The 18,486-nt window shown below is 36.3% G+C and overlaps 1 protein-coding gene across 1 annotated transcript in view; it reads left to right on the forward strand.

Moving 5' to 3' along the window:
- Positions 1-15,804, forward strand: part of sptlc1 (serine palmitoyltransferase, long chain base subunit 1) — a gene marked incomplete at its 5' end in the record, with an annotated part of 44,051 nt that extends 28,247 nt beyond the window's left edge. The window contains 6 exons of the mRNA XM_080742624.1: positions 775-870; positions 2,936-3,032; positions 3,313-3,367; positions 11,721-11,838; positions 14,512-14,585; positions 15,566-15,804. Coding sequence (XP_080598750.1) covers positions 775-870; positions 2,936-3,032; positions 3,313-3,367; positions 11,721-11,838; positions 14,512-14,585; positions 15,566-15,701 — 576 coding nt within the window. The 3' untranslated portion in view covers positions 15,702-15,804. The remainder of the gene's footprint in view (positions 1-774; positions 871-2,935; positions 3,033-3,312; positions 3,368-11,720; positions 11,839-14,511; positions 14,586-15,565) is intronic.
- Between the last annotated feature and the right edge of the window lie 2,682 nt (positions 15,805-18,486).

Below are 18,486 nucleotides of genomic sequence, written 5' to 3' on the forward strand. Positions count from 1 at the left end.
ATCATATTGAATGACAGATTGATGTCTTACTGTAATATTTAATAATTCATATTGAATGACAGATTGATGTCTTACTGTAATATTTAATGGTTCATATTTGATCACAGATTGATGTCTTACTGTAATATTTAATAATTCATATTTAATCACAGATTGATGTCTTACTGTAATATTTAATAATCATATTGAATGACAGATTGATGTCTTACTGTAATATTTAATAATCATATTGAATGACAGATTGATGTCTTACTGTAATATTTAATAATTCATATTGAATGACAGATTGATGTCTTACTGTAATATTTAATGGTTCATATTTGATCACAGATTGATGTCTTCTGTAATATTTAATAATCATATTGAATGACAGATTGATGTCTTACTGTAATATTTAATAATTCATATTTAATCACAGATTGATGTCTTACTGTAATATTTAATAATTCATATTTAATCACAGATTGATGTCTTACTGTAATATTTAATAATTCAATTGAATGACAGATTGATGTCTTACTGTAATATTTAATAATCATATTGAATGACAGATTGATGTCTTACTGTAATATTTAATAATTCATATTGAATGACAGATTGATGTCTTACTGTAATATTTAATGGTTCATATTTGATCACAGATTGATGTCTTACTGTCATATTTAATAATCATATTGAATGACAGATTGATGTCTTACTGTAATATTTAATGGTTCATATTTGATCACAGATTGATGTCTTACTGTCATATTTAATAATCATATGTAATCACAGATTGATGACATTGACCTCATCAGTGCCAACATGGAGAACGCTGTGGCTTCCATCGGTGGATTCTGTTGTGGACGATCCTTCGTCATCGACCACCAGGTATTATTATTATTATAATTAATATTATTATTACTGATGTTATCATCAACCACCAGGTATTATTATTATTATTATTAATATTAATATTATTATTACTGATGTTATCATCGACCACCAGGTATTTCTTACTGTTAATATATTATTATTATTGATGTTATCGACCACCAGGTATTCTTACTGTTATTACTATTATTCGTTATTATTGTGGGCTCGCTACTTCATTATTTATAGAGTGAGTTCCGCCGCAGACAGTACAAAGGCAGGGCCCTTAGCCAATGAGGTGCAATTGAGGTGTGGAAAATCTGGGAGTGGTGTTAGCTGGGGTATTGGTTGAGCTTCACATGACAGTTAGCACACTGTAGAATATAGTCACGAGCGAGCCCACACTGTTTCGTAGGAACAGTATCTCTGCCAGTAGGACCAAATTTTAGCCAATCAGTAAGCACTAAGCAGCATTCTCGCTGACATCACTATTATAGAGTAAGTCCATAGAGCAGTGAAGTCTGATGTCATTTACCCATCCTACCTGGTTCACGTTTGTTTCCCCCCATTCTGAATTCCCATAGACTTTTTTTCATATTGCGTCATATAAGAACTGTGTTCCAAACATAAACAAATGATCTCAGTGGTTTGACTCATATGGATATGAAGAATCAACTGATGGTGAGAAAACGCTAATTTTACTGTCGCTGAATTAGTTACTTTTTCGCTAGAAACAGACTGTATCAAATATGAGTGACTGACTGTCATAAACCATACAGAGCCTCCTCCCCGACAATATCAAGGACATTGTTTGTTTATATTTGGACCATAATGCTTATATGAGACAATTTTAAGATTACTCAATGTTATTCTCCATAGAGAAATTACTTCCATGAACCAAGGGATGAGCGAGTGACATCATGACTTCACTGCTCTATTGTGGTGCTAGCTTGAGGATTGGTCAATCACAGGGGTTTTCAAACGTTCTTTGTCTCAGGACACCCCATAAATATTGTTTTAATCCGAGGCACCCCTACATTATATATGTTCTAGAGGTTATCAGGTGTTTCTCATTATGTACTCTATATGTTTGTTGATGTTCCAGAGGTTATCAGGACAGGGATATTGTTTCTCAGCTTCTCTTCCTCCCATGCTGTACTATGTTTTCCAGAGACTATCAGGACAGGGATATTGATTCTATCATGCTGTACTATGTTTTCCAGAGACTATCAGGACAGGGATAATGTTTCTATCATGCTGTACTATGTTTTCCAGAGACTATCAGGACAAGGATATTGTTTCTGTCATGCTGTACTATGTTTTCCAGAGACTATCAGGACAAGGATATTGTTTCTATCATGCTGTACTATGTTTTCCAGAGACTATCAGGACAGGGATATTGTTTCTATCATGCTGTACTATGTTTTCCAGAGACTATCAGGACAGGGATAATGTTTCTATCATGCTGTACTATGTTTTCCAGAGACTATCAGGACAAGGATATTGTTTCTCAGCTTCTCTTCCTCCCATGCTGTACTATGTTTTCCAGAGACTATCAGGACAAGGATAATGTTTCTATCATGCTGTACTATGTTTTCCAGAGACTACCAGGACAAGGATATTGTTTCTATCATGCTGTACTATGTTTTCCAGAGACTATCAGGACAGGGATATTGTTTCTATCATGCTGTACTATGTTTTCCAGAGACTATCAGGACAGGGATAATGTTTCTACCATGCTGTACTATGTTTTCCAGAGACTATCAGGACAAGGATATTGTTTCTATCATGCTGTACTATGTTTTCCAGAGACTATCAGGACAAGGATAATGTTTCTATCATGCTGTACTATGTTTTCCAGAGACTATCAGGACAGGGATAATGTTTCTATCATGCTGTACTATGTTTTCCAGAGACTATCAGGACAGGGATAATGTTTCTACCATGCTGTACTATGTTTTCCAGAGACTATCAGGACAAGGATATTGTTTCTCAGCTTCTCTTCCTCCCATGCTGTACTATGTTTTCCAGAGACTATCAGGATAGGGATAATGTTTCTATCATACTGTACTATGTTTTCCAGAGACTATCAGGACAGGGATATTGTTTCTCAGCTTCTCTTCCTCCCATGCTGGCTGCTGCTGCCATCGAAGCTCTGAACATCATGGAGGAGGACCCAGGTAACCTTTGATCTTTAAGCCTGCATTATGACATCATTCAGAGGTCCTCCCAGATCAATCAATCAATCAGTTTGCATTAATCAATCAACGCTGACGTTGACTGTTTGCCTCTTCTCCCCCCAATGTGTGAATGAATGGACCGTTGTAAAGAGCTTTGAGTTCACACCTTGCTTAGAAAAGAGCTGTCAAAAACATTCAGCCTTCTGGACACCAAGGTGTCCATAATGTATGTAACTATACAGACTACAGTACCCATAATGCAACCTGTCTTGTTTTTCAGAAATCTTTTCTGTCTTGAGGAGAAAGTGTCAACATGTCCACCAGGCATTACAAGGGTGAGTTGACTGTGATTAACAGTTAATTAACAGTTATTTAACAGTAATAAACAGTAATCAACTATATGCTGTTAGATATGCCCTATATTCAGACTGTTATTAACGGTTATTAGCTTTTTATTCCCCTGAAAAGTGTATATTTTGGAAATAGCTGGTTTCTCCCATCACTAGCAGTGATATTACACATGCATAGTTGTATTCTATTCCATCATACCGGGGTTAATAGTTGTATATGGTTATAATAGTTATAGTATATAGTTATAGTAGTGGTATATGGCTATGTTCCAGCATACAGGCCTAACGGTGGTATATGGTTATAAAGGTTGTTTATGGCTATGTTCCAGCATAACAGGCCTAACGGTGGTATATGGTTATAAAGGTTGTTTATGGCTATGTTCCAGCATACCAGGCCTAACGGTGGTATATGGTTATAAAGGTTGTTTATGGCTATAAAGGTTGTATATGGTTATAAAGGTTGTTTATGGCTATGTTCCAGCATACAGGTGTAATGGTGGTATATGGTTATAAAGGTTGTATATGGTTATAAAGGTTGTATATGGTTATAAAGGTTGTTTATGGCTATGTTCCAGCATACCAGGCCTAACGGTGGTATATGGTTATAAAGGTTGTTTATGGCTATGTTCCAGCATACAGGTGTAATGGTGGTATATGGTTATAAAGGTTGTATATGGTTATAAAGGTTGTTTATGGCTATGTTCCAGCATACAGGTGTAATGGTGGTATATGGTTATAAAGGGTGTATGGCTATGTTCCAGCATACAGGTGTAATGGTGGTATATGGTTATAAAGGTTGTTTATGGCTATGTTCCAGCATACAGGTGTAATGGTGGTATATGGTTATAAAGGTTGTTTATGGCTATGTTCCAGCATACAGGCCTAACGGTGGTATATGGTTATAAAGGTTGTATATGGCTATGTTCCAGCATACAGGTGTAATGGTGGTATATGGTTATAAAGGTTGTATATGGTTATAAAGGTTGTTTATGGCTATGTTCCAGCATACAGGTGTAATGGTGGTATATGGTTATAAAGGGTGTATGGCTATGTTCCAGCATACAGGTGTAATGGTGGTATATGGTTTTAAAGGTTGTTTATGGCTATGTTCCAGCATACAGGTGTAATGGTGGTATATGGTTATAAAGGTTGTTTATGGCTATGTTCCAGCATACAGGCCTAACGGTGGTATATGGTTATAAAGGTTGTATATGGCTATGTTCCAGCATACAGGTGTAATGGTGGTATATGGTTATAAAGGTTGTTTATGGTTATAAAGGTTGTTTATGGCTATGTTCCAGCATACAGGTGTAATGGTGGTATATTGTTATAAAGGTTGTTTATGGTTATAAAGGTTGTTTATGGCTATGTTCCAGCATACAGGCCTAACGGTGGTATATGGTTATAAAGGTTGTTTATGGCTATGTTCCAGCATACAGGCCTAATGGTGGTATATGGTTATAAAGGTTGTATATGGCTATGTTCCAGCATACAGGTGTAATGGTGGTATATGGTTATAAAGGTTGTATATGGTTATAAGGGTTGTATATGGTTATAAAGGTTTTATATGGTTATAAAGGTTGTATATGGTTATAAAGGTTGTATATGGCTATGTTCCAGCATACAGGTGTAATGGTGGTATATGGTTATAAAGGTTGTATATGGTTATAAAGGTTGTATATGTTTATAAAGGTTGTATATGGCTATGTTCCAGCATACAGGTGTAATGGTGGTATATGGTTATAAAGGTTGTATATGGTTATAAAGGTTGTATATGGTTATAAAGGTTGTATATGGTTATAAAGGTTGTATATGGTTATACAGGTTGTATATGGCTATGTTCCAGCATACAGGTGTAATGGTGGTATATGGTTATAAAGGTTGTATATGGTTATAAAGGTTGTATATGGTTATAAAGGTTGTTTATGGCTATGTTCCAGTATACAGGCCTAACGGTGGTATATGGTTATAAAGGTTGTTTATGGCTATGTTCCAGCATACAGGTGTAATGGTGGTATATGGTTATAAAGGTTGTTTATGGTTATAAAGGTTGTTTATGGTTATAAAGGTTGTTCATGGTTATAAAGGTTGTTTATGGCTATGTTCCAGCATACAGGCCTAACGGTGGTATATGGTTATAAAGGTTGTTTATGGCTATGTTCCAGCATACAGGCCTAATGGTGGTATATGGTTATAAAGGTTGTATATGGTTATAAAGGTTGTTTATGGCTATAAAGGTTGTATATGGTTATGTTCCAGCATACAGGTGTAATGGTGGTATATGGTTATAAAGGTTGTTTATGGCTATGTTCCAGCATACAGGTGTAATGGTGGTATATGGTTATAAAGGTTGTTTATGGCTATGTTCCAGCATACAGGCCTAACGGTGGTATATGGTTATAAAGGTTGTATATGGCTATGTTCCAGCATACAGGTGTAATGGTGGTATATGGCTATAAAGGTTGTTTATGGTTATAAAGGTTGTTTATGGCTATGTTCCAGCATACAGGTGTAATGGTGGTATATGGTTATAAAGGTTGTTTATGGTTATAAAGGTTGTTTATGGCTATGTTCCAGCATACAGGCCTAACGGTGGTATATGGTTATAAAGGTTGTTTATGGCTATGTTCCAGCATACAGGCCTAACGGTGGTATATGGTTATAAAGGTTGTTTATGGTTATAAAGGTTGTATATGGCTATGTTCCAGTATACAGGCCTAACGGTGGTATATGGTTATAAAGGTTGTTTATGGCTATGTTCCAGTATACAGGCCTGACGGTGGTATATGGTTATAAAGGTTGTTTATGGCTATGTTCCAGCATACAGGCCTAATGGTGGTATATGGTTATAAAGGTTGTATATGGCTATGTTCCAGCATACAGGTGTAATGGTGGTATATGGTTATAAAGGTTGTATATGGTTATAAGGGTTGTATATGGTTATAAAGGTTTTATATGGTTATAAAGGTTGTATATGGTTATAAAGGTTGTATATGGCTATGTTCCAGCATACAGGTGTAATGCTGGTATATGGTTATAAAGGTTGTATATGGTTATAAAGGTTGTATATGTTTATAAAGGTTGTATATGGCTATGTTCCAGCATACAGGTGTAATGGTAGTATATGGTTATAAAGGTTTTATATGGTTATAAAGGTTGTATATGGTTATAAAGGTTGTATATGGTTATACAGCTTGTATATGGCTATGTTCCAGCATACAGGTGTAATGGTGGTATATGGTTATAAAGGTTGTATATGGTTATAAAGGTTGTATATGGTTATAAAGGTTGTTTATGGCTATGTTCCAGTATACAGGCCTAACGGTGGTATATGGTTATAAAGGTTGTTTATGGCTATGTTCCAGCATACAGGTGTAATGGTGGTATATGGTTATAAAGGTTGTATATGGCTATGTTCCAGCATACAGGCCTAACGGTGGTATATGGTTATAAAGGTTGTTTATGGCTATGTTCCAGCATACAGGCCTAATGGTGGTATATGGTTATAAAGGTTGTTTATGTCTATAAAGGTTGTATATGGTTATGTTCCAGCATACAGGTGTAATGGTGGTATATGGTTATAAAGGTTGTATATGGTTATACAGGTTGTATATGGTTATAAAGGTTGTATATGGCTATGTTCCAGCATACAGGTGTAATGGTGGTATATGGTTATAAAGGTTGTATATGGTTATAAAGGTTGTATATGGTTATAAAGGTTGTATATGGCTATGTTCCAGCATACAGGTGTAATGGTGGTATATGGTTATAAAGGTTGTATATGGTTATAAAGGTTGTATATGGTTATAAAGGTTGTTTATGGCTATGTTACAGTATACAGGCTTAACGGTGGTATATGGTTATAAAGGTTGTATATGGTTATAAAGGTTGTATATGGTTATAAAGGTTGTATATGGTTATAAAGGTTGTTTATGGCTATGTTCCAGCATATAGGTGTAATGGTGGTATATGGTTATAAAGGTTGTTTATGCCTATGTTCCAACATACAGGTGTAATGGTGGTATATGGTTATAAAGGTTGTATATGGTTATAAAGGTTGCATATGGCTATGTTCCAGCATACAGGTGTAATGGTGGTATATGGTTATAAAGGTTGTATATGGTTATAAAGGTTGTATATGGTTATAAAGGTTGTATATGGTTATAAAGGTTGTTTATGGCTATGTTCCATCATACAGGTGTAATGGTGGTATATGGTTATAAAGGTTTTATATGGTTATAAAGGTTGTATATGGTTATAAAGGTTGTTTATGGCTATGTTCCAGCATACAGGTGTAATGGTGGTATATGGTTATAAAGGTTGTTTATGGCTATGTTCCAGCATACAGGTGTAATGGTGGTATATGGTTATAAAGGTTGTATATGGCTATGTTCCAGCATACAGGTGTAATGGTGGTATATGGTTATAAAGGTTGTTTATGGCTATGTTCCAGCATACAGGTGTAATGGTGGTATATGGTTATAAAGGTTGTTCATGGCTATGTTCCAGCATACAGGCCTAACGGTGGTATATGGTTATAAAGGTTGTATATGGTTATAAAGGTTGTTTATGGTTATAAAGGTTGTTTATGGCTATGTTACAGCATACAGGCTTAACGGTGGTATATGGTTATAAAGGTTGTATATGGTTATAAAGGTTGTATATGGTTATAAAGGTTGTATATGTTTATAAAGGTTGTATATGGCTATGTTCCAGCATACAGGTGTAATGGTGGTATATGGTTATAAAGGTTGTATATGGTTATAAAGGTTGTATATGGTTATAAAGGTTGTATATGGTTATACAGGTTGTATATGGCTATGTTCCAGCATACAGGTGTAATGGTGGTATATGGTTATAAAGGTTGTATATGGTTATAAAGGTTGTATATGGTTATAAAGGTTGTATATGGTTATAAAGGTTGTATATGGTTATAAAGGTTGTTTATGGCTATGTTCCAGCATACAGGTGTAATGGTGGTATATGGTTATAAAGGTTGTTTATGCCTATGTTCCAACATACAGGTGTAATGGTGGTATATGGTTATAAAGGTTGTTTATGGCTATGTTCCAGCATACAGGTGTAATGGTGGTATATGGTTATAACGGTTGTATATGGTTATAAAGGTTGTATATGGCTATGTTCCAGCATACAGGTGTAATGGTGGTATATGGTTATAAAGGTTGTTTATGGCTATGTTCCAGCATACAGGCCTAACGGTGGTATATGGTTATAAAGGTTGTTTATGGTTATAAAGGTTGTATATGGCTATGTTCCAGCATACAGGTGTAATGGTGGTATATGGTTATAAAGGTTGTATATGGTTATAAAGGTTGTTTATGGCTATGTTCCAGCATACAGGCCTAATGGTGGTATATGGTTATAAAGGTTGTTTATGGTTATAAAGGTTGTATATGGCTATGTTCCAGCATACAGGTGTAATGGTGGTATATGGTTATAAAGGTTGTATATGGTTATAAAGGTTGTTTATGGCTATGTTCCAGCATACAGGCCTAACGGTGGTATATGGTTATAAAGGTTGTTTATGGCTATGTTCCAGCATACAGGCCTAATGGTGGTATATGGTTATAAAGGTTGTTTATGGTTATAAAGGTTGTATATGGCTATGTTCCAGCATACAGGTGTAATGGTGGTATATGGTTATAAAGGTTGTATATGGTTATAAAGGTTGTTTATGGCTATGTTCCAGCATACAGGCCTAACGGTGGTATATGGTTATAAAGGTTGTTTATGGCTATGTTCCAGCATACAGGCCTAATGGTGGTATATGGTTATAAAGGTTGTTTATGGCTATAAAGGTTGTATATGGTTATGTTCCAGCATACAGGTGTAATGGTGGTATATGGTTATAAAGGTTGTTTATGGCTATGTTCCAGCATACAGGTGTAATGGTGGTATATGGTTATAAAGGTTGTTTATGGCTATGTTCCAGCATACATGTGTAATGGTGGTATATGGCTATAAAGGTTGTTTATGGTTATAAAGGTTGTTTATGGCTATGTTCCAGCATACAGGTGTAATGGTGGTATATGGTTATAAAGGTTGTTTATGGTTATAAAGGTTGTTTATGGCTATGTTCCAGCATACAGGCCTAACGGTGGTATATGGTTATAAAGGTTGTTTATGGCTATGTTCCAGCATACAGGCCTAACGGTGGTATATGGTTATAAAGGTTGTATATGGCTATGTTCCAGCATACAGGTGTAATGGTGGTATATGGTTATAAAGGTTGTATATGGTTATAAGGGTTGTATATGGTTATAAAGGTTTTATATGGTTATAAAGGTTGTATATGGTTATAAAGGTTGTATATGGCTATGTTCCAGCATACAGGTGTAATGGTGGTATATGGTTATAAAGGTTGTATATGGTTATAAAGGTTGTATATGTTTATAAAGGTTGTATATGGCTATGTTCCAGCATACAGGTGTAATGGTAGTATATGGTTATAAAGGTTGTATATGGTTATACAGCTTGTATATGGCTATGTTCCAGCATACAGGTGTAATGGTGGTATAGGGTTATAAAGGTTGTATATGGTTATAAAGGTTGTATATGGTTATAAAGGTTGTTTATGGCTATGTTCCAGTATACAGGCCTAACGGTGGTATATGGTTATAAAGGTTGTTTATGGCTATGTTCCAGCATACAGGTGTAATGGTGGTATATGGTTATAAAGGTTGTATATGGCTATGTTCCAGCATACAGGCCTAACGGTGGTATATGGTTATAAAGGTTGTTTATGGCTATGTTCCAGCATACAGGCCTAATGGTGGTATATGGTTATAAAGGTTGTTTATGTCTATAAAGGTTGTATATGGTTATGTTCCAGCATACAGGTGTAATGGTGGTATATGGTTATAAAGGTTGTATATGGTTATAAAGGTTGTATATGGTTATAAAGGTTGTATATGGCTATGTTCCAGCATACAGGTGTAATGGTGGTATATGGTTATAAAGGTTGTATATGGTTATAAAGGTTGTATATGGTTATAAAGGTTGTATATGGTTATAAAGGTTGTATATGGCTATGTTCCAGCATACATGTGTAATGGTGGTATATGGTTATAAAGGTTGTATATGGTTATAAAGGTTGTATATGGTTATAAAGGTTGTATATGGTTATAAAGGTTGTTTATGGCTATGTTACAGTATACAGGCCTAACGGTGGTATATGGTTATAAAGGTTGTATATGGTTATAAAGGTTGTATATGGTTATACAGGTTGTATATGGTTATAAAGGTTGTATATGGTTATAAAGGTTGTTTATGGCTATGTTCCAGCATACAGGTGTAATGGTGGTATATGGTTATAAAGGTTGTTTATGCCTATGTTCCAACATAAGGTGTAATGGTGGTATATGGTTATAAAGGTTGTTTATGGCTATGTTCCAGCATACAGGTGTAATGGTGGTATATGGTTATAAAGGTTGTATATGGTTATAAAGGTTGTATATGGCTATGTTCCAGCATACAGGTGTAATGGTGGTATATGGTTATAAAGGTTGTATATGGTTATAAAGGTTGTATATTGTTATAAAGGTTGTATATGGTTATAAAGGTTGTATATGGTTATAAAGGTTGTTTATGGCTATGTTCTAGCATACAGGTGTAATGGTGGTATATGGTTATAAAGGTTGTATATGGTTATAAAGGTTGTTTATGGCTATGTTCCAGCATACAGGTGTAATGGTGGTATATGGTTATAAAGGTTGTTTATGGCTATGTTCCAGCATACAGGTGTAATGGTGGTATATGGTTATAAAGGTTGTATATGGCTATGTTCCAGCATACAGGTGTAATGGTGGTATATGGTTATAAAGGTTGTTTATGGCTATGTTCCAGCATACAGGTGTAATGGTGGTATATGGTTATAAAGGTTGTTTATGGCTATGTTCCAGCATACAGGCCTAACGGTGGTATATGGTTATAAAGGTTGTATATGGTTATAAAGGTTGTTTATGGTTATAAAGGTGGTATATGGTTATAAAGGTTGTTTATGGTTATAAAGGTGGTATATGGTTATAAAGGTTGTTTATGGTTATAAAGGTGGTATATGGTTATAAAGGTTGTTTATGGTTATAAAGGTGGTATATGGTTATAAAGGTTGTTTATGGTTATAAAGGTGGTATATGGTTATAAAGGTTGTTTATGGTTATAAAGGTGGTATATGGTTATAAAGGTTGTTTATGGCTATGTTCCAGCATACAGGTGTAATGGTGGTATATGGTTATAAAGGTTGTTTATGGTTATAAAGGTTGTATATGGTTATAAAGGTTGTTTATGGTTATAAAGGTTGTTTATGGCTATGTTCCAGTATTCCAGGCCTGACGGTGGTAGGCGTTCCGTTCGCTCCAGCTCTTCACCTTCAACTAGAGAGAAGCTCAGGTTCCAGAGACGCTGACCTGAAGATTCTCTGCAGCATCGTCTCTTATGTAAGTCTTATAATACTACTACTACTACTACTACTATAATACAATACTACTACTACTACTACTACTACTATAATACAATACTACTACTACTACTACTACTACTACTACTACTACTATAATACAATACTACTACTACTACTACTACTACTACTACTATACAATACTACTACTACTACTATACAATACTACTACTACCAGCACCACCACCAGCACCAGCACCACCAAATGTCACGAAGCGTCTATTTTGCGTACAAAGTGTTTAATTTCCATGGTTTAGGGATCGACTGATTTTGTGGCCCTCGGCTTGGTACCCTAGACATAATTTGGCCCTCGGAGAAAACTAATTGGGGAACCCTGATATAGGCTATATTCTAGGGTGATGCAGCGACTAGATGTGAGCCTCTAGAACATTTAGGATGGGAAAAATATATAAATTAATTAACCACTTTAACCTCTATTTCAAATTGGAGATTTTTTATTTATTTATTTACTAAAGATGCATATCGGTTCTTAATATCGGTTAACGGCCTTCTTTGATCACGACTTATCGATATCGAACATGAAAATCCCATATCGGTCGACAACAGTGCTTTTCTGATGTTTCCCTCCCTGTATTGCGCTACATAATGCATTTAATCATGAGCAGCAACGTGTGCGTGCACTGCAAGGCAGCCTGCTTGTTAGCGTTGTGCTAAGATAAACACATCTCCGACTCTGATCGTCTACTCTGGTGTCCAGCGTTGCCAGGTTTTGTTTGTGAGAGAGAAGCAAGCATTTTGGAAGTAATTCAAGTCTGATTATTGTAGTGGTGGGGGTAGTGGTGGAAAAAGTACTCAAAGGTTTTACTTAAGTAAAAGTATTAATACTGTGATATAGAAATACTGTGTTACAAGTAAAAGTATGACCAAGACCTGAGGGCAAGTAGAACATGACCTATACTTTCCCTGAGACCCCTGAGTATGTCTACATTACAATGTTGATACTGTACTTTTTCCACCACTGGTGTGTAGGATTGGTTCTCAAAGTGGGGTCCGGGACCCCGAGGGGGCCTTGAGCTAAAATTATACTGTAGATAGTTATGAACTGAACTGTCTTTAATAAGGGTTCTGAACTGTGTTTAATAAGGGTTCTGAACTGTGTTTAATAAGGGTTCTGAACTGTGTTTCATAAGGGTTCTGAACTGTGTTTAATAAGGGTTCTGAACTGTGTTTAATAAGGGTTCTGAACTGTGTTTAATAAGGGTTCTGAACTGTGTTTCATAAGGGTTCTGAACTGTGTTTCATAAGGGTTCTGAACTGTGTTTCATAAGGGTTCTGAACTGTGTTTAATAAGGGTTCTGAACTGTGCTTAATAAGGGTTCTGAACTGTGTTTAATAAGGTTTCTGAACTGTGCTTAATAAGGGTTCTGAACTGTGTTTAATAAGGTTTCTGAACTGTGCTTAATAAGGGTTCTGAACTGTGTTTAATAAGGTTTCTGAACTGTGCTTAATAAGGGTTCTGAACTGTGTTTAATAAGGTTTCTGAACTGTGCTTAATAAGGGTTCTGAACTGTGTTTAATAAGGTTTCTGAACTGTGTTTAATAAGGGTTCTGAACTGTGTTTCATATGAAGCGTTTCATAAGGGTTCTGAACTGTTCTTCATATGAAGTGTTTCATAAGGTTTCTGAACTGTGCTTAATAAGGGTTCTGAACTGTGTTTAATAAGGTTTCTGAACTGTGCTTAATAAGGGTTCTGAACTGTGTTTAATAAGGTTTCTGAACTGTGTTTAATAAGGGTTCTGAACCGTGTTTCATATGAAGCGTTTCATAAGGGTTCTGAACTGTTCTTCATATGAAGTGTTTCATAAGGTTTCTGAACTGTATTTAATAAGGGTTCTGAACTGTGTTTCATATGAAGTGTTTAATAAGGGTTCTGAACTGTTCTTCATATGAAGTGTTTCATAAGGTTTCTGAACTGTGTTTAATAAGGGTTCTAAACTGTGTTTAATAAGGGTTCTGAACTGTATTTAATAAGGGTTCTGAACTGTGTTTAACACTTTCTAAGCCGAAATAGAATGGGGGTTGGTAGATTAGCCGTGAAATTTCTATTATTGTATTGTGATCGAGACATAATATTATGTTTATAAACATGAGCCCGCAGCCCCTCCATCTTGAACAGCGCCGTTGTTTTTTCTTTCTTTTTTTCCCCAGGTCAGTAACTCACCGTGATTTTCTCGATCTCCGTTGGGATAGTATGGGTGTTTTGGCCGATCATCGATCTCCCTGTGCGTTTCGCGTGCGCGATCCGTTCACGTAAATGTCCCCGCAAATAATCCATGTGTGACTCAAGAGCAGAACTGAAAATTTTCGCTAGCATAGCCCCTAGCATGGCTGCTGTAGAAGCAGCCATGCAGATTAATAAGGGTTTAATAAGGGTTCTGAACTGTGTTTCATAAGGGTTCTGAACTGTGTTTCATAAGGGTTCTGAACTGTGTTTAATAAGGGTTCTGAACTGTGTTTAATAAGGGTTCTGAACTGTGTTTCATATGAAGTGTTTAATAAGGGATCTGAACTGTGTTTCATATGAAGTGTTCCATAAGGGTTCTGAACTGTGTTTCATATGAAGTGTTTAATAAGGGTTCTGAACTGTGTTTCATATGAAGTGTTTAATAAGGGTTCTGAACTGTGTTTCAGTGCATGGACAGACAGGTGGCGCTCTGTGTTGCTCGCTACCTCGACAAGGAGGAACGCTTTCTTCCCCCGCCAAGGTAATTAACATATCATTAACATATCATTAACATACATACATACATGTACATACCATATTACTAACATACTATTATAAACACCCAGGTCATTAAGATTCTGTCTGCTGTGTGATTCATATTTTACAATCATATTCTGTTGGTGTTATGAAGTAGTTTGTTAGGCTTAACTTGAAAAGCATTGTTTTACTGTACTCTACTGTACTCTGAGTCTTTGATCTGAGCCGTCGTTATGAAGAACAATTCAATTCAAACTTTATTCAACACTCGCAGGGGGGTCCATACAAAATCTCCATCAGAATCAAGTATTAATTTGTTTATTTTATATACTGTGTTTATTATAATATACTGTGTTTATTATATATACTGTGCGATGGTGTCACACTGGTGACTTTCACCTACTTTATTGTTATTTTTTGGCAAGCCTATAAGAACACCTCTACATCAGTAGAGTGATATTATTTATTAAGTAGCCTATAAGAACAGGGACATCTCCGCTAACGTAACACTTTGTGATTATCATTTGGGAAGCACAATGCACCGATAAATGTATTCTTTGGCTGGTAAAATATAATCCTGCCGTAGAGGAAACCCTGGTGTTTTAATGGTTCTGTTTGGTCTCTCCGGAATCAGGGTGGTGTATTTACAGCATTAGGGTGGTGTATAATGGTATAATGGTTATATTTGGTCTGTCTAGCATTAGGTGGTGGTATAATGGTTGTATTGGGTGTATTTACAGCATTCGGGTGGTGTTATAATGTGTTTACAGCATCAGGGTGGTGTTATAATGGTATAATGGTTATATGTACAGCATTAGGGTGGTGTTATAATGTATTTACAGCATCAGGGTGGTGTTATAATGTATTTACAGCATCAGGGTGGTGTTATAATGTATTTACAGCATCAGGGTGGTGTTATAATGTATTTATACTGTGTTTACAGCATCAGGGTGGTGTTATAATGTATTTATAATGTGTTTACAGCATTAGGGTGGTGGTGACGGTGCAGCAGACGGAGGAGGAGGTGCAGAGAGCTTCTTCGTGTCTCAGAGAAGCAGCCCAGATCCTGCTCCACCCAGAGGGGCTCAACCTGAGGCCCGGGGACCCTGAGGGGTCCTGAGGGGCTTCCTGGGGGTCCTGTTAACCCTTACAACTACTGACACGAATATTAATGAACTACTGACACGTAGCTCATGAATATTAACGAACTACTGACGCGTAGCTCATGAATATTAATGAACTACTGACACATAGCTCATGAATATTAATGAACTACTGACACGTAGCTCATGAATATTAATGAACTACTGACATGTAGCTCATGAATATTAATGAACTACTGACACGTAGCTCATGAATATTAACGAACTACTGACGCGTAGCTCATGAATATTAATGAACTACTGACACATAGCTCATGAATATTAATGAACTACTGACACGTAGCTCATGAATATTAATGAACTACTGACACGTAGCTCATGAATATTAATGAACTACTGACACATAGCTCATGAATATTAATGAACTACTGACGCGTAGCTCATGAATATTAATGAACTACTGACACATAGCTCATGAATATTAATGAACTACTGACGCGTAGCTCATGAATATTAATGAAAATGACAGGTGATGAATATTGAAGCCAGTGTGCCTCTCTGTGTCTTAATAGCTTTAATCACTGATGTGATGTAAATGTGATTAAAGGTAAGGTAAGTGATTTCCTGCGTAAGGCCCGCCCCCACTCGACCATGATTGGATGAAGGCTCCACTGGACCCATTTTGTTATGATTTGAATTAAATGAAGTCACTTACCCTCCCTTTAATGATATGCATTTCATAGCTTTAATCATCAGAAGTCCTAAAGTCACTGTTCATTTCCTGGGTGACAGAAATCATTCCTTTGTGTCTCTGCGATATTATTCTACATACACATCTATTGATATTATTCTACATACACATCTATTGGTGAATGGTGACATGGCACGAAGCGGAAGTTTACATAATTAATTGGAGTCTGTGAGGGAAAAGTGACATTTAGAGTTACATTAAACCCATTCAGAACGGGTACACATTATTGTGTATCATTATTTTACGCTTTAACTATTGAAAAATAGCAGATATACAAGCTCACAGCGCGAGCTCGTAGATCTGCTATTTTTGAAAAATCGTGACAATTAGAATTTTGACCAGATTCTATAAGTGTCTTTTGAATCCTTCTAAAGGTTTTTTTGAAAAACCCTATGTTTCTATGTCAGCAATCTGGCCAGCCATCGTCAAAGAAAAGGTCCTTTTCACTTCAACTGGAGCTCAGTTAGTCTGTTCTTGAGAGACTACTACTGTATGTCAGTGGTTCTCAAACCTTTTCATGTGAAGGACCCCCAAAATTATATTTATTTGGCCCACGGACCCCCATCTCAAAATGTCTAGTTCCAGGGACCCCTTAGAAGCAAAATTTGAGTTACAAACGTTCACTTTGAAAATGCATATATTCAAAGATTTGCACACATTTTCTCAACTTTTTTTCAAAAATAGCAGATCTACAAGCTCACAGCGCGGCACTCGGTGCCGCGCTGTGAGCTTGTATATCTGCTATTTTTCACTGGTTAAAGCATTCAATAATTCTAGGCCTAAATGGGTTTTAACCACGTGACTGCCACTGATTGTGACCCTGCATTGGCAGAACTCTCTAATACAAGGCTCTGCTCTGTGACCCAGGCAGGAAGTGATGTAACACTTCAGCGCTCTATTCATCCAATAACTTTTATATCTGCACTGGAGACTTTTCACACTTGTACGCTTGGCGCCACCTAGTGGCAATAAGAGGAACTGTTGGGATGCTTATTCCAGATTGTTTACAGTAAATGATTTTAATTTTATGGGGGCGGGGCTTATTGTTGTGTTGGTGATTGGCTGATCTGTTGTGTACACGTGTTTCCTAAACCCACCAGGATTGAGTTAAGACCCGCCTCGCGGAAACGCCCCGCTCAATAATCTGAAGTATGAAAGTGCATATGAACGTAGACTTAGTGCAAAGCATTACTGTAGGCTACCTACTACCTACCGATCCATTACAATAATACACGCAGCATAATACGCCCAAAGCCATATCCAAACTATAACAATTTAACTGATAATCAGTAAGAGCTTTTATTTTGAGCACAGTAGTGACAAATTAATGGCTTTCTCAGTAAGTTTTTCTCTTTAGCAAAGTGTTCCCTTTTTTTAAGCACAGTACAAAAAGTAAGTTTCAATTTATTATTATTATTATTTTTTTAGCATTGTTTATTTTGAGCTCTGTAGTGACAAATTAATAGCTGTGCATTGTGCAAATGCAGGCTTTTCTCAGTACAAGCCTTTACTAGGTCTGACTTTATCCACCCTCCATGTGTCCAGCAAGGATTTCAGCCACTCCAGGAAGTTCTGGCGTTTCTGCGAGGCGAGGCGGGTCTTGACTCAAGCCTGGTGGGTTTAGGAAACACACGTTGTGTACATTCTGTAATACTTAATTATCATAATTCTTATAATTCTGATCTGTAGGCCTACATTCTGTAATACATAATTATAATAATAATAATAATACTTATAATTCTGATCTGTTCTATGGTTCTGTCATGCTTAATACATAATAATACTTTAATGTGTTCTGATGTCAACAAACCAGACGTTTCTATAACACTGATCTATTCTGTCTAATACCAACAAACCAAACGCTTCTATAACAGTGAAATGGAACACAATGTGAGCTTATAGATCTGTGAAATGGAACACAGTGTGAGCTTATAGATCAGATATTTCCAACGTGGGACACTGTTGTATGACAACATATAGAACAGGCTTGAGGGACCATTATTGATTTAATATTGTGTTTATTTACATTTACACACACACACACACCAGTC

This window comes from Nannobrachium achirus, assembly GCF_963921795.1.
Source record: "Nannobrachium achirus genome assembly, chromosome: 15".
NCBI classification, from domain to species: Eukaryota; Metazoa; Chordata; class Actinopteri; order Myctophiformes; family Myctophidae; genus Nannobrachium; species Nannobrachium achirus.